General features: G+C 39.1%; 3 protein-coding genes across 6 annotated transcripts in view; 2 read left to right on the forward strand and 1 right to left on the reverse strand.

Moving 5' to 3' along the window:
* obscnb (obscurin, cytoskeletal calmodulin and titin-interacting RhoGEF b) overlaps nt 1-10,941 on the forward strand; it is a 59,142-nt gene extending 48,201 nt beyond the window's left edge. The window contains exons 62-81 of the mRNA XM_039602475.1: nt 35-68; nt 182-234; nt 354-452; nt 1,239-1,295; nt 1,973-2,112; nt 2,443-2,643; nt 2,731-2,807; nt 2,883-3,053; nt 3,149-3,308; nt 3,395-3,511; nt 3,647-3,811; nt 3,895-4,053; nt 4,150-4,327; nt 4,422-4,535; nt 4,624-4,791; nt 4,921-5,023; nt 5,145-5,274; nt 5,815-5,908; nt 6,041-6,083; nt 6,509-10,941. Of these exons, the coding sequence (XP_039458409.1) occupies nt 35-68; nt 182-234; nt 354-452; nt 1,239-1,295; nt 1,973-2,112; nt 2,443-2,643; nt 2,731-2,807; nt 2,883-3,053; nt 3,149-3,308; nt 3,395-3,511; nt 3,647-3,811; nt 3,895-4,053; nt 4,150-4,327; nt 4,422-4,535; nt 4,624-4,791; nt 4,921-5,023; nt 5,145-5,274; nt 5,815-5,908; nt 6,041-6,083; nt 6,509-7,616 (3,371 nt within the window). The 3' untranslated portion in view covers nt 7,617-10,941. The remainder of the gene's footprint in view (nt 1-34; nt 69-181; nt 235-353; nt 453-1,238; nt 1,296-1,972; nt 2,113-2,442; nt 2,644-2,730; nt 2,808-2,882; nt 3,054-3,148; nt 3,309-3,394; nt 3,512-3,646; nt 3,812-3,894; nt 4,054-4,149; nt 4,328-4,421; nt 4,536-4,623; nt 4,792-4,920; nt 5,024-5,144; nt 5,275-5,814; nt 5,909-6,040; nt 6,084-6,508) is intronic.
* Nucleotides 9,170-17,490, reverse strand: guk1a (guanylate kinase 1a). 4 transcript variants are annotated; one of them, XM_031737743.2, is made up of 7 exons: nt 17,184-17,490; nt 13,044-13,157; nt 12,821-12,862; nt 12,466-12,701; nt 12,199-12,283; nt 12,024-12,109; nt 9,170-11,164 (listed from the first exon to the last, which is right to left on the reverse strand). In XM_031737743.2, exons 1-7 carry the CDS (start codon nt 17,203-17,205, stop codon nt 11,132-11,134), a joined length of 618 nt encoding a protein of 205 aa, XP_031593603.1. In that variant the 5' UTR covers nt 17,206-17,490; the 3' UTR covers nt 9,170-11,131. The 4 variants fall into 4 exon arrangements, with proteins under 4 accessions (XP_031593603.1, XP_031593604.1, XP_031593602.2 ...); XM_031737744.2 differs by lacking the exon at nt 17,184-17,490 and adding an exon at nt 16,825-16,960; XM_031737742.2 differs by lacking the exon at nt 17,184-17,490 and adding an exon at nt 16,261-16,439.
* Nucleotides 16,462-23,662, forward strand: c18h1orf35 (chromosome 18 C1orf35 homolog). Its single transcript, XM_031737741.2, has 9 exons — nt 16,462-16,793; nt 16,946-17,058; nt 18,365-18,515; nt 18,602-18,647; nt 18,744-18,826; nt 19,648-19,720; nt 19,826-19,905; nt 20,150-20,272; nt 22,707-23,662. The coding sequence occupies exons 2-9, from the start codon at nt 16,962-16,964 to the stop codon at nt 22,960-22,962; spliced, it is 909 nt and encodes a 302-aa protein (XP_031593601.2). The 5' UTR covers nt 16,462-16,793; nt 16,946-16,961; the 3' UTR covers nt 22,963-23,662.
* The last annotated feature ends 711 nt before the right edge of the window (nt 23,663-24,373 follow it).

The following is a 24,373-nucleotide window of genomic DNA, read 5'->3' on the forward strand; positions in this document are numbered from 1 at the left end:
CTTCCCCTTCTTTTTTCCCTCCTGCCCTCTCTAGCTCCTCAGCCCAAGAAAGAGACAGCGGCTTCAGAGTAAGTTATTTTTGAAACCTTTTGATTGCCTTGCACATAAAAGGATGTCTGTAGTAAGTACATTTGATATAAATGTAAATACCTGACAAATTGTAATACTGAAATCCGCTCAGGGTTCTTGGGATTACAGTTAGTCCTCCACAGGAAGACACTAGCAGAGGAAAAGGTAAGACGTACTAGCTAATCATCAGGCCCAGTAATGTTTATTTTTGATAAGATATATAAATTAATCGAAATAAATGTTAAGATATTTATGGTGTTCTTTACTTTTTGCGGACCCTTAAGAGGGCAAAATGCCTTTCCTAGGTGAAGTAGGTTCAGAGGAATTCCTCATGAAACTCACCTCTCAGATCACTGAAATGGTATCGGCCAAGATCACCCAAGGTAAGTGGACCATTATAGCTCTGCATTAAATACTCAGAGACTAATGAGTTCATAGTACTTTATAAAATACAAACCTTTATGTCCATAAGGCATTTCAGAACTGGTCTATTCCGGCTTCAAGTCTGGTTTAAACCAAGATAAATGAATGATTATGCGAAAATTGGACTGTAGCTCCTTCTCAACAAGTCTCATAAACAGTTCAGATTAGGATATAGTTAAAAAAACCCCAAAAGGTTTCACCTCAATAGAACATACATTCTCAGGAGAACAAACATAAAATTATATGACTTGAACGATCACAACACCTTCAATCTCTTAAATTGCCTTGTGTCTGTAGTTGGACTAAAAATCTGCAGGTTAACTATACATATTCCCTCTGCAGTGACTGCATTTGGTAGTTACTAATGCTGAAGACTGAAGTATGGATCATAAATTATGTTGCTTACAGTGCTTTTGTTGCATTGCTCTGTTATTTTCTTGTCAGGTTTGGTTGAATTCTTTGAATTCATTCTGGCTGTTTAAGAAATGTTTAATCTGAATGCTGTAATGCTTAAATACTGAACTGCCTATCACTTTCCTTTGTTTCTGAGCACCAAACCTGACCGAGGAATGTTTCTTAGTGCCATGTTAGTGCTTGTCTAGTGCACGCTTTAGTTTATTTATGCATACTATGACATAAAATCTCCCATTCCTTCATACGGACATCATTTCCTAACCACCTTTACACCCATTAGTTTATCACTCCCACTAAATAAATACTCATCAAATGATTAATTTGTTATTCAGACAGTTTACAGAATCATGAAGTGCTCCAGTGGATGAAATCTTGGCCCAAATCTGCCAGTATGTATCCCAAGTGCATCAGCATCACAGATACTCTGCAGTTTTCCACTGAAATATTTTCTATCTATTAATAAATGACTTGATAAAACAGTTTTCCTTACATTTCCTTTTACATACAAGAAATATTTAGTTATTCATACACCCACTCTATTTCAGTGTCAGCTTAATAACAGCTTAGCCATTCCCTATTATTTCTATTAGTGCCCTCTATATCTCCTTACTCATCTTCAATGAGTTTTCTCACCCTTTCTCTTGTTACTAAAATAGTTTTTGCAATAACCTATGAAGCTTCTGTATAAGTGGAATACATGCTCACCAGCAGACATGTATGTGGAGAGCTGAGATAAAAGTGTTGCTGCCTGTTGTCATGATACTAATACAGTAATACATGTTAGAGCGTCAGAATGATTAACCACTGTGGATTTCTCCCCTCTGTTTTTGCATCGTAAAAAATATGTCGTTACTTTAGTATACAGAAAAATTCAAATTGACCAGGTAAATACAACACTGGTACACGCTAGCACACAGTTATGGTTTTAAATATGAATTTAAGCTGATGGACCTGAGTGAGTGTGGGTACTAATACCTACTGCATAGGTTTAAAGGACAGATTATACTAACGGGACATTTCCGTACGACTGACCTGTCTTCCTTTGACTTCCTCCTTACTGCTCCAGCTTCATTACGCGTACCAGGTGGTGACAGTGATGATGAGACCAAGACACCTTCTCCATCGCCTCATCACGGTCGCTCCCGTCCTCCCTCCCTCATTGCTGACTCCTCCTCTGAGTCTGATGAAGGAGATGCCAGGGGAGAGGTGAGATACAAAAAAATTCCATTAAATTCATAATGTTCATAAATATTTGGCCTTTATATCAGAATTTCATCAAGTAAACAGTGAAACCCAATGGCAGGATGCTATATAAAACAAGGAAATGAAAGTTTTAATGCAGCAGTTTTATTTGAAGAAATAAAGGGAAATTCAATTAAGTTTTTTTATACATAGACAGGTGTGAATGGTTATCTGTCTCTGTGTTAGCCTTGGGGCAGATTGGTATTGTCTCTCACCCTCTGACAGCTGGGATAGCTTCCAGTCCCCCTGCAATCCTGTCATTAATACACACACATATATTTTTTTTTTTTATAGATGTTTGATATCTATGTAGCAACAGCTGATTACAACCCCATGGTGGCGAGCAAAGATTCCATCTCTCTAAAGGAGGGACAGTATGTTGAGGTTTTGGACTCGGCTCACCCACTCAAGTGGTTAGTTCGGACCAAACCCACCAAAACGACACCATCCCGCCAAGGCTGGGTCTCACCGGCCTACCTGGACAAAAAACTCAAAGTATGTCTCAAGACAATTGCTTCCAGCTCGCCACTGCATGTTGCATGCATTGGGTAATATTTTTAATTAAAAAAATTTGTGTTACAGCTCTCTGCTGATGCTGGCGATCTTCCAGAAACGAGTGTGGAAGAGGTGTCTGAAGGAGAATACAAGAGAAAATTATTGTAAGTGAAGCATATTTGTCGTCACAAAGCAAACCAACCAAAGAACCATAACAAACTATTAATTCGTGCTTCTAGCCAACTGATCCAGGAACTGATAAACGGAGAATCAGAGTTTGTCAAGGAGGTGGAATTCTTCACCTCCCATCACCTGAAGCATGCAGACAGTTCTGATGCACCGCCTGACGTCACCAGCCAGAAAGAGGCTATTTTCAGAAACATTGATGATATCAAGTCCTTCCATAGCAAGTGAGCTCACCTCTTAAATGTTATTTTCAGCCATTGTTTAGTATAATCAGAAGTACATGTACGTGTATGCATCATTCTTATGATTTTCTTTTTAGGGCATTCCTTCCGAAGTTGAATGACTGCGACACTGATGACGACATAGCCATGTGTTTCCTGAAGAACAAGGAGGGCTTTGAGAAGTACCTTCAGTATCTTGTAGGTCAGGGCCAGGCTGAATCTGCCATCAGTGACAAGACTGTCCACAGCTTCTTTAAGGTAACAGCAGAATTGTTATTGCTATACTATGAATTACAAATGTGCCAACTGTTAAAATCTTTTTTTTTTAAAACCCCAAAAAACAGGAATATACTGACACAGCGCAGGCTAATGCAGACCCTGCAGATCCACCAGTAAGAAGCATAAATGCCTATCTCCAACAACCACTGGAGAGGATTCAGAAGTACAAGGCCTTCCTGAAGGTAATCGAGTGCATGCATACAATCATCTTAGAATAAGTTATTTACTTTTCAGTCATTTGCTTTTAGAGCCTTTAAATTATGTCCACGATCAGTATAACTTCAGTTTTGTTGAAATTTCTGCTGCAACATCTTCAGGAGCTCATTCGAAACAAAGCAAGAAATGGTCAGAACTGCTGCCTGCTGGAAGAAGCTTTTGCAATGGTGTCTGCACTCCCTCAGCGTTCTGAGAATACCCACCATGTCTCCATGATTGAGAACTATCCTGCCACCCTCGAAGTTCTTGGAGAACCAATTAGACAGGTACCACGTAGCTGCGGACTGTGCAGGGTCTTGATTAGACATAAGTGTTTGACTGTCTATATATGTTTACTCTCACCCACCAGGGGCCTTTCCAAGTGTGGGAGGGTGCGCCTGGAATTAGAACGTCCTCTAGAGGTCACCACCGTCACGTCTTCCTCTTTAAGAACTACTGCATCATCTGCAAGCCCAAGAGAGACAGCAACACTGATACACAAGCATATATTTTCAAGAACATGATGAAGGTAAGCGTTTTTAACATAATCACTCCTTTTAGTTTCATCTTTCTTTCATGGTCAGCGGCCTAAATGATGTTTGTTGGTTTCTTTATCTTGTTTCAGCTGAATAACATTGATGTGAATGAGACAGTGGAGGGTGATGACCGTGCCTTTGAGATTTGGCATGAGCGCGAGGATTCTGTGAGGAAGTACACCTTACAGGCCCGAACTGTTACCATCAAGAACTCGTGGCTGAGAGACCTCAGAGAACTGCAGCAGCGATACAGCATGCCTGCATGGAGTGAGTGGGACTCCAGCACCAGTTTTACTTTTTTCTTTACCTTTTTATTGCTTGGAATTTGTAGCACAGCATTTTATGCCAAACTATTTTCCAGGTTCCCCTGATTTTGATGAAATTCTGGCAAACTGCACAGCAGAGCTGGGCCAGACTGTTAAGTTGGCCTGCAAAGTTACTGGAGTACCCAAACCTGCGGTTACCTGGTACAAGGGTGAGGCATTTCCTCTGTGGTTTTTAGCCATGTGGAGTGACATACAAAGATTGTTTCATGAGTGGATTTGTTTACTTGTTGGGTGCAGATGGACGCGCAGTGGAGGCAGATCCTCATCACATCATCATCGAGGACCCCGATGGTTCCTGCACACTAATCCTGGACAATATGACTGCAGATGATTCTGGTCAGTACATGTGCTTTGCCACAAGTCCAGCTGGCAATGCCAGTACTCTGGGAAAGATCACAGTTCAGGGTAAGTAGCACATCATACCTATATATAGGATGATCCTAAGAGTATTCTTTTCTGCTGCTTCATTACACTTTTCTCGTGAAAAATGATGAATAGTCTAAAACATAAAACACTGTCATGTGTTTCTTTTAGTACCTCCTCGTTTTGTAAATAAAATAAGGAATGCCATCTTTGTTGCCGGTGAGGACGCTCAATTCACCTGTGTAATACAAAGCGCCCCCAAACCCAAAGTGAGGTATGGATACCTTCCTTATGTTTTCTTCTTTCCTTCATTTTGATTCAGTTTTGCAAATTTTTTTTGAACATCAACCCCGTCCTCTAATCCTGTCTCCCGTCTGCATGTGTCCCTGTTCAAGGTGGTTCAAGGATGGCAGGCTGCTGACTGACCAGCAGAAATATCAGACCTACAGTGAGCTCCGGAGTGGCGTTCTGGTTCTGGTAATCAAAAACCTGACGGAGAGAGACCTTGGACACTATGAGTGCGAGGTTGGTCTAGACTAATTCATTTCCATTTAACTGTATTAGTTTTGTGCCATTTCAGAGTGTACATAATCTCTGGGCAATCACTTAGTAAGGTTAAGACCATACAGCATTACATAGAGAGATCCAACAATTTGAAAGCCCTGTTGCAAGTAACAGTAAAATAAATACATTTAAGAGGAAGAAATCTCTGGCATGAAGAGGCTCTGGGAGGGCAGTTATAATATGTGAGACAGGGAGACTCGTGAACCTCAAGTTTTGTACACTTAATGTTAAATGATTGACAGAAGTACTCGAAATATATTAGGATCATTAAAACTATTAAGATCTATTTGTTCAGAATTTGGAGCTCTACAGTAAGAGATCTCAATACCAGAAAATATCTCAGATAATTACAAAAATAACATTTATTTATTTTTAAGGGTCAGTGAGGGGAGATTTTAATACAGGTCATGCATTTGCCTTTGTGCCTATAAAGATAGTTGATATTAATTAGCAGCAGTAAGTTAAATTTATGACTCTAAAAATATATCTGTTGGATTTCAGTTGTCGAACCGTCTGGGCAGTGCAAAGTGTGCTGCTGACTTGGTCCTCCCCTCTGCTGTGGCTCGCTCTGGTGAGCAGGCCATCACCATTGAAGGTAGCAAGTCTGGCTTTATCCATACAGTCTTACTCTTGGATGTTTTGTGGTTTTTAATGAGCAGAAAATGCTTTGAGTGCAGCTTTAGCAATGCAAAATAACCATCATGCTTTGTCCCTGTTCCTCCCACAGTTACCGAGCAGGAGACAAAAATACCAAAGAAAACCATCATCATGTAAGTATGATCAAAGTAAGATGCTGTCAGTTAGGAAAGGATGGATGTTGAAAAATCTTGGATTTTCTTAACCTAAAACTGCAGTATATTTTAATAAAATAATTTCTATATAATATATATTTTAGGAATCTTTAAGGGGGGTTCTTTTAAGAGAAAGTTCCACTGCAGTTTTTGGGTTCATGTAACCGTGTAGGTATTGCTTTTATTAGATAACATTGTGCATGTGTGTGTTTAGTATTTATAGCCTGGATGCAAAAGGAATCTATCACAAGGATAATGAAAGGGTGGGCTGTTCTCATCAGGGTGCTGTCTACTTCAACTGGCAGCCTAATTACTGCAGCTAATACTATTCTATTATTTTTAAATCCAAGACTCCAAGCAAGGTTGATTTTATTTACATAGGCCTAATGCACTTCTTATTCCAGTGAGGAGACTATAACCACCGTGGTGAAGAATCCTCGAATGAGAAGACACAGATCACCCGGCTTGACTCTTGCTGGTGTCCACCGCTCTGAGACTTCCACCCCCGAGCCTCCTACAACCAGGACAAGGAGGATGCCCACTCCAAGAAAGACCACTATCCCAACTCTCTATGTTACTGATCCCCAGGGGGCGGAAGCCAGGGGAATAGAGAGCAAGCCCAGGTGGGTTGAAGTAGAAGAGGTCATCGAGTATAAGGTCAATAAGTCTCCCAGGCTGTCCAGGAGGAGAGGTATTTCACCAGCAGGGTCTGATCGTGCAGGCACTCCCTTGAGACCCAAAAGGTCTCCAGTGGAAAACCCAAATGCTAACAATTCCAACAACAAGCTTGTGGAGCAAGCACAGGCTCAGCTGCAGGGAGACATCAGCAGCCAGCCGCTCTCCTGGGAGGAAGAGGTGACTGACGCTCCATCTGGGTCTGCTTCTGGGGAGCCGCACGAGCTCTCTTCTGTCCTTGCTACAGCTGGAGAAGATGACGACGACCTGGATGATCAACAAACTGTAATTTTTGAACCTGATGACGAGGAGGATACATCTGCAAGAAAGCAAGAGCCTGTGTTCCTAAAACAAGGAGATCGTGTTTTAACCCTTGAGGACTTGGAGGATTACGTCCCAGAGGAAGGAGAGACTTATGGCTCCTCCCACACGCAACACGTTGATGAAAAGCCTTGTGAGATCTCTGTGCTTCAGAGAGAGATTGGCGGTTCTACAGTGGGACAGCCGGTGCTTCTCAACGTGGGCCGGCCTGATGCGGTGCCCCGGCAAAGGACTGGCTTCTTTAGTCGCTTCAGGGAGAATCTCTCCAGCAGCCTTTTCTCATCTGCTGTCCCACCGCAGGCCAGGGAGGCTCGGTCCAGGGCGGAGAGGAACGTGCCTATTCAAGTGAGCCATGCAAAGCTGGAAGTGAAACCTTCGTACTGCTCAGAGGTGCAGAGAGTTGAGGGCAGGCAGCAGAGTTTTAAAACCAAAGTGTCAACTCAGACCTATGGTTACACATCAGTTGGCAATCCTGTCACTCTTAAAATTAGAGATGACCTTTATCAGAACCAGTGAAAAGCAAACATTTAATTTGGCATCACAAACCCTCTTAGTCTTAAATAGGGACATTCACTACATATGAAAATACAGATCGTAACCTGAGCAACATTTACTGCATTTGACAAACCATTCCATTTTTAGCCTGCCAATCAGATAATAGCGTCATCCTTAGTTATTTTCTTGACAAATTGTTAGATTCTACTGTCTCTTACAGATAAGATGAGATGGAAACTATAGGGATAACTGTTTCACTGTAGGCAGGTTTCAGTCTGATGCTGTTCTGCTAAACATATACATGTTGTGTGATGTACAATATGCATGATGGGCAGAAGCTAAGAAAGGTCTGACATTTACTGATTAAAACCTTCATATCTAATTATGAGTTGAATTCTTTAAATAAAAAATACATGTTTTTGGTTATACATACAGTGATTGACAAATTTATGAGACTGCCACCCCCAGTGTAAGGTTTATGTCACAGCTCCCTAAATTAACAGTAGTGGTGATTACCAAAATCAGTTTTATGTTTCTGTGATGGTTAATCCACTGGTATGCCATATTACAGTTATTTACTCGCATGATTGTTATAATTAATTTGTGACTGCAGAGAAATCTAGTGTCTATTTTTTATTGGGCTTTATTGGGTATAAAATGCATTTTTGAGAGATAACAAATTACAATGATGTTAAACAGTGTACCTACGCTGAATGATCAGCTTTAAACCCTGGTATTAACTGATCCAGATGTAATCCTTAGTCCATTGCTACATACATGAATAGGATTTATATTTTTTCAGGTTTTACTTTTGTACCATTCAGGCCATGCTATGGCACTTTGGATTCCTGGAGCTGGAAATATTGGGAGGTAATGAGACGCGTGTTTCAAGTAAGCAACACTGAATATAAAAGTAGTGTAAACTGTGGGACTGTTGTGTTTCAGGAGCTGTTAGTTAATCAGAATTGTCTAATCAAACTGGAGAATCACAAGTCTCTACTACATTATTTTGTGGTGTTGTGAATGATTCCTTAGTGAGCAGTTTATACAAACATGACACTTGCGCAAGCAAATCATGTGGTAGGTGAACAGATGCTTGTTTCCAAGTTCCTACCATCAACTAACTGAATTTTTTACTCGACTTTTTTCGCATTTGTGTCTGCTAGTGCAGTGAAACAGCCTGTAAACTCACAGGCTGTTACAGGGATATTCCTATGCAAGTGACAAATATGTAGATGAGTGACTGCATGTATTTGCTTCTCCAAGACAGATGTGTTTCTCTAGAATAACCAGTTGTCATCTTATATTTGATTAAGTGCAGATGTTTATGCAAATTGAGCTGACAAAATTTACTACCTTTTTAGTGCAATTTAAAAGTAACTAGAGTAACTTCCTAATTAAACATGTGTGGTGTTTGTGTTGATCAAAAGGTGTCTGTTAAAAGGATGATTTTATGTAATTTTAAATCACAAACTGATTGTACTTGCTTGTACTGTACATGTGTAGTTTTGGACAAAACATGGTTGAGTACAAAGTGTTCAGTTGAATAAAGGTACTGCAAATACACCACATAATTAGCTTCTGTAGTAATTTCTTTATGTAGCACAAATTCTGCATTGTTGTATGGTAACATATTTACTGATGTTTCAACATAAAAGTCATAGTGCTGGACATGAACTGAGTACATGTTTACAACATGAACATTTCTATAACAGCTAGTTTGGTTTTAAAGAGGCCTTTGTGTATTTGTTCAGCATGATGTAACATTTGCAAAACTTGAATTTAAATGGTAGCATCAGGAACATAAAGCTCTCTGTGCAAAGGAATGAATGTTACAAGGTACAGGAATATACCGATTTAGGCATAATTGACTATCCAATCTAAAATGGAAATTTTAAAAATATTTACTGTTTTCTTAATTCTAAGCAATAAAAAAGCAAAAAATTCGCTGTCATTTTACTGTACAGCTAAAGCTGAAAACTGAAACTTACACAATATAAAGTTTTCACAAATGTACAACATTAAATAAACACGTGTTACAAAAGAATACAATGTAGTACTGTTTGTACCTCTGTGATGGGATTCAATTCTACATGAGCACAGCAGTATGGTTTTCCAGCAAACAAAGAGTGTAAGGAACCAGGACATTACCTGGCAAGTTATATAAAATAATGAAAAAAAAAGTAAAATAAAATAAAAATGGAAAGCGTTTATCAACACTGGAATAATGTTACTGTTTCAAAGGTATAGCTGACTTGTATGTATCCCCTAAATATAAAGAGTCACCACGTTTTCCTGATAGGCTTGGGCGATACCGAGTCTTTCTTACCTTCCTCACATTTCACCAGGTATACGATTACATTTGTGTAAATAAACTAAAAGCTGATGATGACAGATGACACTTCAGGTAGGAGGGTGAGAGATTATCTGACTGAATGCTTAATCTCTCCAACCCTCGCTAGCTGGCACCAGAAATATTCGTTTATGAAACTCATTAACATTATCAGAACACAACACTGTTTCACTGTTAGGTTAAGCGGCTATCTGCCAAATTAAAAATAAAATCAGCTTCCCTGATTATTTTGATCTAGACACTGAACAGTTGTGTCAGAATAAACGGCATAACTACACAACCAGAGCGTAGCAAAACACTATTCAATACAGGCAGGTGGTGCTCACTTTGAACTATTACAATCTTTAGGCGCAAATTTCTCAAAGCAAACTGTTTATCTTTAGGGAGATGAGACTAAACTCAAAATCCACCCCAACATTTGCAACAGCCATGTTTCACAGCTTGCTCAGCTCAGCTGTTAATCAGAAGCAACTGCCCTCTGACGAGTGCTGTGCGCTACAATATGACCTAAATACATCACATAAGCATAACACAAAGGAGTGTCTGTATTTTTAACAGTACAGAAAGTACTCTGTCTAAAATAGCCTGGTACCACACGATACTAAGATACTGCCCAAACCTACCTACCTACCAAATTTTGAGGGGCCGAGTGCTGGTTTTAATCTCTCACTCTGACCATCACCTGTACATTTCACTGCATCTAAGACATCAAACATCAACACAGTGTAGCTGGTTGCAAAACATGGAAAGAAAAGAAAACCCCAAACAACCCCCCTCCAAACAAACTAATCCTTGAAAAACCAGTCTGTCCAGATGATGGAATGAATTGTACTTCTGCAAAAGAATACGGTTGCACAAAGTATTTTCTGTGTGCATTAAATTGTTCCTGCTTATCATGCCAGTTGTACTTCAAGTAAGAGTTCTCGGGGTGTCTTCTCTTCAGTGTAAAAATAAAAATGTGGAAAGCACTTTGTCTGTATAAAAAAAAAAAAATTAAATAAAAATGTTCCACTTTACACCAAGTTATTTATTAGTATCTACTTCTAAACAAAAGCTGTTTGTATATCTGCTGAAGGAAATTGTCCTAGTTTCACAGACCACCATCTGAGGGAATGTACAAGAGTGGAATTGTGAGGTGGTGTTGTGAGGAGTGGCTGAACGAGGACCACGATGCTGCTGTCTCCTATGAGGACACTTTCTTGACCTTATCAATTTCCTGCAGAGAAAAAAAAAAGGTTTTATAATTAGTCAGGGAACACATCGATCTGTGGCAAGAGACTAAGAACAGACTAAGAACATGAAAGCAAGCCTATGCAACGTTTGCTGAACAGTAATCACTCTGGCTGCAAGTAGTTTCTACAGGATGTGGTTCCAATATTTTTCTTATTCATAACCTACCAGTCATCCCAGACAAAATGGCAAAACCTTTTGAGCTAACTGAATTCAGTAAAGGTTTATTCTTCATCAACTTTTAGTAACATCTTTCTGACAAACATCTAAGGTTAAATGCATTTTATACAACTCCAACTAGTACAGAGGGCTTACTATAAATTTAAAACCTCTCTGAAATGATTGGAACCTGTAATGACTGCATTCACTCTCAGACTGGGGACAGTTTGATTAGATTGCCATCCAATTCATAAAGTTAAGACAGAATTTTTGTTTCAGAGGTTACATGAGGTCCTGGTGGACTGAATGTGAGCAGTTAATATCAAATTTCTGTTTAATGTGAATTTCTTTGTATGCAGATGGCAACAGATTTGCACTTTTCACCTGTTTGTTACAGTTAATTGCAATATTGTCAACAAAAAAAATTGCATGCACTTGCTGATATGCCCCTATTCAACTGCAGACCATCTCCGTCTTATTGCTGTTTATTAATCACAGTTTTGTCATTTTGAAGACAGAGTAAATATCCCTATTTGGATGTTTAGTTTAGAATAAAATAAATTGAATAATTAAAAGTGTTCCTGGCATAACATTTAAGGTTAATGTTAAAACTTTAATTGCCAAACTTTAAATTGACAGATTGCAAAAAATAAATAAAAAGTGTGTGTTGTGAAATTGTAACTCACCTCCTTAAGAGCGTCTTTCAACTTCGCATAAGCATCGTCCAAATTATCATTGATGATTATAACATCAAACGCACCAGGTTCTTTGCCTAGAAGGAGATCCATTCATGGTCGGTTATGACATGCAGATTTGTAGTTTGTAACTTTGATCTGTTGAGAGCAAATCACAGCTACTTACTAAACTCCATCTCTATTTTGGCTGTCTGTAAACGCTTTTGGAGGCTCTCCTCCGACTCTGTTTTTCTGCCTCTTAGACGCTTTTCCTGAAACAAGAGAACAGGTTCAACCTATAGAAGCTATTCAGAAATCTCCACAGAGCAGCCAAAACCCGTTTTACCTGATCCCCGTGATGCAAATTTAACTGGTGATAACACCCACTTGTTTGGTGGCAAAAATGGGAATCTACAGACACGTGTTGTGCACACTTCAAATCTTATGTGCTTACCAGGATTTCCATGGATGGCGGCTGGATGGAAATGAACATTGGATTGAGGTCTGTCTTTTTGATGTTCTTCACACCCTGCATATCAATGTCTAATAAACAGATGAGGTTCTTGGATTGGACCTCTTGGACAGCTGCTTTACTCGTCCCATACAGGTTCCCGGAAAACTCTGCACTCTCAATAAAATCGCCATTGTCAATGCCTGCCTGCATCACATCCCGCGTAACATAATGGTAATCTGAAACCCGGGAGGAAAAAAAAGAAGAAGAAAGAAAGGACAATTGAGAAAAAAATCCAACTGTTTAATCAGGCTGCTTTCAGGTTCATTGGTTGTGAAAGAGCAGTGACATGCCGCACCTATGCCGTTCTGTTCTCCAGGTCGGGGTTTTCTTGTCGTATCTGAGAACAGATAAGACACTTCTGTCACACTCGAGTTTAAAAATCTAGAGCTGCAACACTTTGTTACTCACTTAGGGAGAAAATAAAAACTTTACTCATGACTAACAAACCTCAACAGCAAAATAATAAATATTAAAAGTAATGTGAAATTCTTTACAGGGACACAGACAGACACACTTACGTGAGATGCTGAAGCCAAAGACACCTTCATATTCCTTCATGAGCTTCTTCAGCAGAGTGCTCTTTCCCACCCCTGATGGGCCACTACACACCACGGGCCTGGGTCCAGCCATAACTGAAATAACAGCGGAAAAGAAGAGTGTGGTTTGTTATAGGAAACAAATGGGCGAGGCTGCAGAGCAAATCCGTAACCACACAATATGAGTCATCACTGGACCAACATTACTCTGTGCAGTCACAAGGGTTTTTCCTTCTTTTGTTAGTAAAAGGCAGTTAAAGAGAAGCCTCGGCGAGGTGAGGGACACACCGTAAAATACTAAGTCAGCAATGTTTAAAAAAAAAAAAAAACCCTCATGATGAGAGCAAAACAGCCCTCAGGAGAGCTAAAGCAATCAACTGGTAAGGAAGCTGTGAAGTTACCATAGTGCTGTCGAGGAACAACTACTAATTGGAGCACCCAACTCTGGTTGTGAGTGTCAGAAAGAAAAGAAAGTTATCTTAAATTTAATTAACAGATATTTCTATTTACTCAAACTACACCTTAAACAGCCTTCAAACTAAAATCTGCAAAAAGCTTGTGAGCAGTCAGAGTTCTTTGTTTCTCTACATCTCTCTTTTTCTTCCCTGTTACATCACATTTCTTTTATTACAAATTGCTTGACTATCAACCAAAAGTAAAGAATTGAGCAATGAGTCTCATGTTCCTCCTTACCCCCTTACCTCAAAACACACAGAGCTGACGCAGACAGGAAAATCAAGTCAACAGGAAGGGAACGATTGTGTGTCTGTAGATTGTGTTTAAAAGCAGACGGGTGGAGAGACGGGGAGTGGGCAGGGCCAATTTTACTGCACTAGTTTTTTTTTTTTAAGTTCCATCTTATGATTCAGTTTAAATATCTTATTACTTGCTAATGACTTGCTATAATGCAGCCATGTATGCATTTTGGTTTCAGCCCTAATGCTCAAACAACCTCTCATTAAAAGACACTCAAAGTGTCTAGAAAAAACACTGAACCTAGTAAAGAAGATAACACAGCATAATAAAAGGCATTAAGACACCAGTTTTAACTACACTACTACGTCAAGGTGAGGTGTCGGATGGGTCTGCAATTAATCCAAAAATAAGGTTTTCCGTCACTTGATTGATGCACTGAATCCCAATAAAGTCTAAGCAATCTTTTAAAATGAAAGCAAAAGTAAACTCATCTGCATGTTGGGACGCTCATGTGATCTTTTAAGAGCAGAGAATAAAATTCACATTATTATGAGCCTTCTGATTGCCAAGCAGTTGTCCTCCATCACCTTTCGAATGCTTCCCATAAACAGAATCATGGCTAATAAAAGGATGTAGGAGTTCCTTTTACAAAAACTGGATTCTTTAAACAACTTATAGGATTTTATGTTTAATATTTGATTATTTACTCCAGCAGGGCTGGCCTGTAAATCATGCAAAGCTACTCTAGCAGAGTCCAAGTATGAAATTATCAAGCTGTAAAGAGCATAGCATGCCCCCTTGAAGTAAGAACACAAGACACTAAAATAATTAACTGCAATCTAAATGTAAAACAGAACCAGCACAACATCGAAAGGCAATTTTTCCTCCCACATAAAGTCATACCCACAGAACACCTTTCCTACATAAACAGAGCAGCATGAGAGGAAATGAGAGCCATGTGAGTTTATAATCAGCACACAACATTTATTGGAAGCTGCACGGTGCCTGACTTTAACCACGTGCACTAAATTGCGTGTAATGCAATAATTTCCTGAAGTGCGATTTGAAAATCACATGCAATGTTGCATTTTGGAAGTCAAAGACAAGCGGCTCCATGTTCAGTGTGAACGTTCCAAGAAATAAAAATCTGGATATTTTTCTTTAAAGAAAGTTTATGCAGCCTCCTTTTAAGCAAATATTTCCTGATATTTTGCATATTTGGGTCTTATATGGGCTTAAAAGACATTATAATAATTTCCCTGGTCAATTTTGGCCAAAAACCCCCAAAACAAAACAAAAATGAACATGTCAATGCAAACCACCTTTAGGTGACTGCTGTTGTTTTTTGGTGCTATATATTTAAAACTGAATTGAAAAAAAAATCTAATTGATGTCTAACTGAACTTCTGTCTCTGGGAAAATGTGATTGGAAAAATCCGTTACAAAGCTTTGGTCCATCGTGTAACAATCCTGTAATACCACGCATAGGATGTTGGGTGAACAGATACAACAAACTAAACGTGGGGAAAAACAATGATGGGAGGTGTCAAATAGATTAGTGCAGCTTTTCCAAATCTCTTACTAAGTAAATACAATAAGGATAAAAGGCAGCTAAAGTTAAGTCTTATAGTCTCATGTTAAAGCTTTTATATACACTTCTGTATTGTCTCTTAGTTCAGCTTCTGTTCTGTCCAGTAACAGTCTTTCAGTTTCTGTAGGGATCCACAGATTGGTATACATTTTTTTTCAGCAGTTTTCAGACGATTATGGCACACACAATTTAACTGCTGCTTCGTTTTGTCTGTAGTATTTTCCACTACATTCATCAAAATCAGGTTTGTAACTTGGGGTAATTTGTAATTTTCGCTGATGGGCACAACAATAGATGGTTTACTTCATTTGACTGTAATAAGAAGCCTTCCCTTCATATGTACTGGGTAAGACCCAGAGTTTAGAAAAGTGTGTGTCCTGCAGACCCAGCCAAAATGTGGGACACTGTCTCAAGATGTGTGAAAGGCAGGAGAACAAAAGGTCGCCCTAACAGTATGTAACATTAAGATAACAGTTGCTTTGTTCCAATCAGGAGGACAAACAGTTCGTATCTTTTTCACATAGTGAGACCTCGTCATCTGTTTTTCATATACATTTGATGTTAATATATAGCACACAGGAACTGCGAAGTCTGTATGTTACAATCATATAAAAACTGACATTATTGTAACAAGGAGTTAAAGTTGTTGGAAGTGAAATGGGGATTTAAAATAGGCTTAAATGCACTTCTTACATTATTCCATGCCCGAATCACATTTCCCAAACCTGACTTGCTAACTATTAAACCACAGGCAACATTGCGTCAGCCATGTTAATTTAAAACACTCTAGTAAACATATGAACCATCTTCTTCTCTGTTGGGACTCCAGGAATGAATGGCACGCTCAGATATCGTGATACAACACACAATTTGGAGAGAGCAGAAAACCCCACCAAACGTCCTCATTCCTACCTGAAAATAGCCTGGAAAAATGTCTCATTATGGGGCAGGAATAGCGTTAATCCACAACTTAAAGCACCGTCTCCTGAGTGTCTTCTCCCTCCCCTGCTGTGCTCCGAGTCTTCACCGCGAGAGCTATTAAAGATACCCGTGCTGCCTACGTCATCACCACAGGCCAAAACACCAACAAGTGACGTTCATGAGCGTCGAGAATGCGCGCGATAGAATGCTGAAAAAGCACGGCTTTTAGCAACATTAGCCAAACAAATAATAACGAAGAGGCTGATATTTTAAAACTATTATTATTGTGAATGTATGTATGCTTTCAACTGGAATCAGGCAGCTTCTTCAAAAGCGGCAGTACCGACATGTGCGCGGGCTGGCAGTAATTACTATAACCCTAAAGACGCATATTAACGATTTTAAGCTAACTAGCGTTTAAACAAACTATTTCCCCTGCGCTCTGCGGAGACTTGGGGAAACTGGAAGCAGTGCCTCTAGCCAAAGGAAGCATTACCACTAAGAAGCAAGCCTCTCACCAACAGGTCCTAGTAACCATAGGGAATTTAAACTTACCACAAAAACTCCCCGGATGAGTGTTAGCTGAAGGCCTAGCCGGTCGCGCGGGTCATGTGCTAACGTGGCTACAAGTTAGCTCTTCGCGTTAACAGGACATTGTTTTTGCCTTAACTTTTAGAGATACCAGACTAAAAATGTTCGGTTCCTCGAGATCTGGAGGTGTACGGGGAGGTCAGGACCAGTTCAACTGGAATGAAGTGAAAGTCGATAAACACAGAGAAAACTATCTCGGTAAGTACAGGAGATAGTAGCCATCTGTCTGCTATCAGCAGCAACCAGATGCGGTGCTGCTCATACCGCTTTAACGGAGCTCTTAAACTACGCACACCACGGCCTCACATACAACTCTCCCATACCTTTTGTTGTCGTTTCCCTCATTACACGAAGTCTGGATGGGTCTAATGGCTCGGTTTTCGCCTTGTCTTTCAGTCTACACAAAGCAAGTCCTAGCTTTCATTGCTCCCCCCCTGAGCACAGACACGTAGTCTCTCCGTTATGTGAGCCTACACAGGTGCCAGCATGCCAAGCAAACCAACAGCAGCTAGCCTACGTAGCGGCCACCACCGATGAAAAATAAGACTCCCAAAAGTAACCCTACTTAAATTGTTCAGGAAAGTGCATTTTGAAAAAGCACTCAAGGAAAAGCATCATATTAATATTATTGTACAGTAAGGGCCTCATTATACATGATGTTAGCAGCAGATGTTAAAAATGTTTGTTTAAACACGTGGCTGTGGAGGGGAGGATGTTAACAGAAAGATTAAAAAAAGTAATTTTTCTTTTAAGTTGTACATAAAAAGGAAACTTAAAAAACGATAATACTAACAATACCAACATTTGCCATGATTAATGAATAAGTCATTTTAGTGTGGGGGCCCTAAAATCCAATAAAGTTTGTGTTTGTGCACATTGTTTTGTACACACACAATTATCGTGTGTACACAAGACATTTTTTTTAATTCACTTTACCCGCCTATACGTACTGTAAATAATTTCAAAACAAAAATGCACAATTCTTGACTGTTTGGGGAAAAAAAATGTTGAGACTATCTGTATTTCTGTAAAACAGGCTTTATTCAATGTTATGCTATGGCCCAAAACACACTCACTGTGAGCTGCCACTCCAATTAAAATTAATAGGGTTACACTGATACTGATGGCAGTATTTGCATACATTTTGGCTTACCCAAATGTTTAAACTGTGTAATAAAGAGCCAATGACTAAATAAAGATGTTTTTTGTGATTAAAAATTTTCTTGTTTTTCTAAGTCAAATTAAAAAGATGTCAGACTGTTATTTAAAGTGTCCTTATTGGCCAAAAATGTTACAAATATTGGATAATATTACTTCTAAGGTATACTATCTCCATAAGAAGGGACTGAATTTTTTTAAACTATATTGAGATGTACAGTATTTTAGGAAATAATAAATACATTTTCTCTTAATTCTTAAGAATTAAAAGGAAATTATCATACATCATATTCTGGAATCTCTATCTGTTATCTTTATCACCTGTCATCACTTCCTCTGTTTCCAGGTAACTCGTTGATGGCACCAGTAGGGCGATGGCAAAAAGGCAAAGATCTGACATGGTATGCAAAGGACAAAAAAGGTGGTGCACCTTTGTCCAGGGAGGAGGAACTTGCTGCTGTCAAGGCAGCAGAGGAAGAAGCGTTGATGGCTGCACTGTATGTACAACTTCCCATAAAAGAGATAAAACTGGAAGTTTAAACTGACCAGTTTAGTAATGTCTAATTTTCCATTATCAATTTAGAGGGCACAAGAATATAAAGAGACAACCGACTGGTCTGACCAAAGAGGTGTGTGACTTAAATTATGAAAGCTTTTTAAAAAAAATAATCTGCTATTGTTCAAAAGCTTAGTGATGTGAATTTTTATTTGACTTTCTATGACAGGACCTTGTAGAGGTTTGCAGGAGGGACGAGGCTGATGGCGATGAGAGAAATGTTGACCGTGTTTCTGGTTTGGGAAGCTCCAGGTGACTTCTTTTTATGTTTGTTTTTTCCACATGAAACAGTGATGTTTAAAGGTGCTTTATTTTTGGAGTAAAATAAATAAATATAGAAAAGCAACAAAATAAAAATAAATGAACATTTGTTAAAAGGACAGCATGCATCACTAAGGTGAAGGTAGAACCTGAAGGTGAAGGTAGTTTTAATCTTTATCAGGGAGTCTTGTTTTAAATCAGTCATACACTCACTGGTCACTTTATTAGGTACCCACTAGCTAGTTCGTTGGGGGTTATTAGGGTTCAACGTCATTTTGCCTTCAGAAATGCTTTAGTTCTTCGTGCTATAGCTTCAGCAAGATGCTGGAAACATTCCTCAGAGATTTTGGTCTATATTGGCATGATAGTATCTCACTGGATATCTTACGTTTTAAGTTTAAAAAAAAAACAAAAAACTATTCTCTGTAAACGCTAGAGATTGTTGTGTTGGAAAATCCCAGTATATCAGGAGTTTCTAAAAACCTCATACCAGTCCCTCTGGGACCAACACCCATGCCATGCTCAGTGTCTTTTCTTCGCCATTCTGATGCTCAGTTTGAATTTCAGCATGTTTTCTTAAACATGTCTACACATCTAAATGCACTGAGTTGCTGCCTTGTGACAGGTTGATTAGATATTTGTGTTATTGAGCAGTTGAATGGGTGTACCTAGCAAAGTGGCCAGTTAGTGTATTTGATAATTCAGCAAAAATTTAAACTGTCATCATGGAAAAAGTGGTGTCAAAAGAGCTTCTTTTCTCAATGTTTTGATTCTAAAGTGTCTTATTGTGTTTTCAATGTTTCCCTCTGCAGTGCAGGGTCACGGAGAATGATCCTGTCCCAAAAAGAAAAGGAGGTTGCTAAAATGGGCTTGCCGGTTTTTACAGTAAGATTGTGTTATTACCTTTTTTGGGGTAGTGGTGCTTAGACATTACTCTGCTTTGAGGCATTTTACACTCTGTGCAAAAATTAAGAAATGCTTTTTGTCCAGCACGTCAGGACTGAAGGTCATGCAGAAGCTTCAGCAACAAAAACAAATGAGAGTGCAGTAAAACAGGAGGAGGAACAGAGGTGAGACTGGATAATTACTACTTGTAAAATGTTTCAGAAACACAAACTTTTAGATTTATTGGACAAAATCTGACACTGTTTCCAGTTTCTTAATTTTTTTTTTTAATAATAGCCGGTGAACAAATGAATGAGAATGCATAAATAATAATAATAATACTACTGATAGTAATACATTTGAAATAAAAAAAAAAAAAAGTAATTTCTTGAAATGTCATCTTCACTACTTTCTTTCCCCTCTCTGAAGGCATGACAGTAATAAGAAAAAGAAAGAAAAAAAGAACAAAAAGGAAAAAAAGAAAAAGGAAAAAAAGAAAAAACGAAAAAGGAGAGACTCATCCTCCTCCGATTCTGAGGACAACAGGAAGAGGTTGGTTTATTTCTGCATTTAACGTTCAAACATTATTCAGCGTGAGTCTGGACCAAACTCAAAATATGTTTTTAAAATCATGTTTTTAAAGACGGGGGGTGTGGAGGTAGATCAATCCCTGGCTGCTCCCACTTCTAATTGGAAGTATCTTTGGGCTAAGAACCCCAATCTGCCCCCAATGCTTCCATCGGAATGTGAACGTGTGGATATTAGGTTTAAAGTGCTTAGGCATTAAAAAAAAAGCACTTCCTCAAGTAGGTGTGTGAATGGGTGAACGAGGCTTACATTAAGAAAGCACTTTGAGTGCTCAAATTGAGTAAAAAGTGGTAAATGGCACTTACTTATTAAAAGAATAACTCTATATTCATCTTGCATAAAAAAAGATCTGTGGTTTCAGGCCAGGATGAGACGAAACCCAGCAGAGAAGGATCACAAGCTAGTGTCCTAAGCCTGGATATGCGAGGGTTGTGATAGGAATGGTGTAAAAATCATCTGGGGCTGCAACGATTCACTGAGTAATTGTTGTGGGTCAGTTTTGGATCCATTATTATTTTCTTTTTATATTCTTCCTTTAGCTGGGATTATTTCTTGTAATTTCTATGCTGATGACATTCAGCTGCATATGTCCTTTAAGCCTCACCAGCCGGATAGGCTGTCCACCCTAGTCCAGTGTTTAACTCAAATCTCTGATTGGCTTTCTAACAATTACCTTGTTTTAAACAAAAATAAAACCGAGGCCGTGATTGTAGCTCCTTCTGAACTACATTCTAAAATCAGTCAGGTTCTTGCCTCTTTCTGTCCTTCTGCCAAGTCAAATATTCGAAATCTTGGAGTCATGTTTGATTCTTCTCTGGGCCTTGACTCACATGTAAAGTCTTTGTCTCGATCCCGTTTCTTTCATTTAAAGAACATCTCTAAACTCTGAGATATGGTTTCCTCAGCTGAATTAGAAAAAATTGTTCATGCATTTGTGTCTTCGTGTTTAGATTATTGTAATGCCCTGTTTACCAGCTTGGTCAAATCATCTCTTTCTCGCCTCCAAGCTATACAAAATGCAGCGGCCAGGCTGCTAACACGTTCTAGCAAGCATGCTCACATTACTCCCATTTTATATTCTTTACATTGGCTCCTATTAGATTTTAGAATTCGTTTTAAAATTCTTGTTTTAACATATATATATAGCACTAAATGGTCAGGCCCCAGATTATTTATCCAAGCTTCTTATAAAATACACTGTTGCTCATTGTCTTCGCTCACAGACTCAGAGTTTGTTGGTTGTTCCCCGTACACGACTGAAGACGAAAGGAGACAGAGCCTTTCAGTCTGTGGCACCAAGGCTGTGGAACAGTCTACCACCACAGCTACGTTTGGTTGACTCTGTGGAATCCTTTAAAAAGCAGTTAAAAACTTTCTTGTTCAAACAGGCCTTCTGTTAATCAGCACTTTTGAATTGTTTTGAATTTGCATTGTTTATATTGTCTGTTTTATTACTTAATGTTTTCTTTATTTTAATCTTTGCGTACAGCGCTTTGTGACTGCCTGTCTAGGAAAAGCGCTTAATAAATAAACCTTACCTTACCTTAATAATTTGATTATAAAAAAAATTTCTAGACACAAATTCTTTGCTTCATTGCTTTGTTTAATGCACGGCTCTGTAGCGCGTCAATGTGTTAAATGATGTAAACGCGAGCAAGACCTGCAAAAACTTTAAGAAAATGTTTTCTTTAAAAAGTTACATTTTAATACATTTTTAATATGGCACATAAATACAATCAAAGGGTTTAGTTTTTTGTTTTTGAACAGGTCTTGTATGCAAATAAATTTTAAAACGTAATTTCTAAAATGGAAACAAATGAGCAGTTCATCCTGAAAGACCCATGTTTTTTCTCTTTTTGATATTTATTATTGCTCATTATTATTATTATTAGTATTTCTTATCTGATTACTTGATTATTTGAGTAATAATCGATAGATTACTCGATTGCTAAAATAATCAATAGCTGCACCCGAAATTCATCTGACCACTTGGGATGTAGGGAGCAGCCGAAAGTACCTTTATATTTTTAAATTACATTGCAGTCTTTTTGTTGGGAGGCAAATTGTAGTGTCAGCACTAGAGGGCAGTGAGGCACTGTCTTACATACAACAACTTCACTTGTTGTCTTACATATGGAGTGCATGCGTCACAAGACTTTCTTTATATTTCAGTTGAAGAGGCATAGCAGATTAAACATTGTTATTTATGTGCTTCAGTAACTTGTGTGATAGGAAAAGAATAACAATAAACTTCTTGTACAAGGGTTGTTGTACAAGTTAAACACAATTTTATCAAACAAAAAAAACCAGCCAGTTATTTCGACTTGCAGGTGCCGTTTATTCTTCCATACCCTCACAGCATTAATCCCAACACTATTTGTTTCCTTGTACTTTTTAGGCAGAGAAAGGACCACCATCATCATAATCCATCATACGTTAGTCAGAGCGGAGCCAGACCCCATGACAGCCACTCAAGGGGGGGAGCAAAGGCCGAGCGACAGCGCTTCGACCCCCATCATCGAAGGCAGCGGCATGACACAGACTCCTCTGATGGAGGATCTCCTGTCCCTCGCAACCCTTCCAGCCACAAGAAGGCCCCTGCTGGTGCCACACAAAGCCACAGGCGGCGCCATGACACAGACTCGGACGACTAATGTCGTGCCCACCCCCACCCCCGATTCAAACATGCATAATGCGGACAGAGTGCTCTACAGCAGTTTGACAGACCCCTAAGACCTTATTTACTTGAACAGCCAAACAGACTGTGGATGGACTAATCAGTGTAACAGACTTTAGCCTCAGGTTTCAACTTCTTCATTCAGAAGGTTGCTCGTGTGACACTGGTGTTTTGGTTTGACAGGTTTTGATTGATGAGTTATTTAATCATCAAATATCAAGTACTCTGTATTGCTTTAAGCTTTGTATTTTTTCGGTTTTATCTTGGATAAATATAGAAACTTTTTTCCAAAGCAAGTGGAACGATTTTCTACCTTGTCCTCAAAGCTTTTACGGTTCAGGATATTTAACATTACTTCAACCCTGATCATTGTTACTGCAAGCACACACAAAAAATCCCTCATGGAAATTCTTACATGACCCCCTCATGACATGACTCATTCAATTATTTACATGAACGTGCCTTTTTTTTTTTTTTTTTAAGGTTACCATAAAGACATGGTACAACTGGCACTTTTTGCACAGGAATGTGTTGCTTCAAGGGCTTGCTGCCAAAGAAGCCTTCTACGATTATAATCAAAGTTGTAAAAGAGTGTATGCTAGTATTTCTTTTCTTGAATCTAACAGTGACGGGGGAAAAAACCCCATAACAAAACAAATAAAACGCATAGACTTGAACCCCATTCTTTTAAGTGAAAGTTCTATTCGAGCCGTTCTTCCAGGATAACCTGACTCACCTGACTACCTAAGCACTTGCTGGCAAAAAGCCCTCAACACAAACTTCTATTGGCTACATTTTCATATTGGAAAACCTAAACATTTGGTCCTTCAAGATGCTTCTTGACATTTTTTTTTTTTCCCCATCTATACATCTCCGTCTCATCCTACTACTCAGACACTGGCCATTTTCCTTTCTAAGTAATCCCTCGTCATTCTAGGTTCAGCTCCGACTGGTGCGATACCATTGGAATGCTCTTTACTGGTCATAATAGAGTGTAGTGTTTGCATTTGCCTTGAATTGGTCTGAAAGAGGGTATTCTGTGGACTGGCACCTGGGGGGGTACACTAAAAAAAGAGCAAGGCATTCATAAAGAAGAGTGCAAAAAACTAGGCTGGCCCTTTATTTTTTTATATGGCCGAGTACCGTTAGACCGCCACACACAAACCAAGCTGATGAAGCAGCAGGAGAGAAGGCTAGACAAAGCAACCCTATGAGGGACCCAAGACTCAAACTACCTCCTCTTCCACACTACCATACTCTCCTGCCATGTTTTACAGGCTTGGCTGCATTAACCGTAGCAGCCTAATCAACCTGCAAGAATGTGGCCCTAGATTGCCACCCTTACACAATGTGAAACAGGGTGTGCTCTTCACATAACTGCTTTAACC

The sequence above is a fragment of the Oreochromis aureus genome, linkage group 18, assembly GCF_013358895.1.
Source record: "Oreochromis aureus strain Israel breed Guangdong linkage group 18, ZZ_aureus, whole genome shotgun sequence".
Taxonomy (NCBI): Eukaryota; Metazoa; Chordata; class Actinopteri; order Cichliformes; family Cichlidae; genus Oreochromis; species Oreochromis aureus.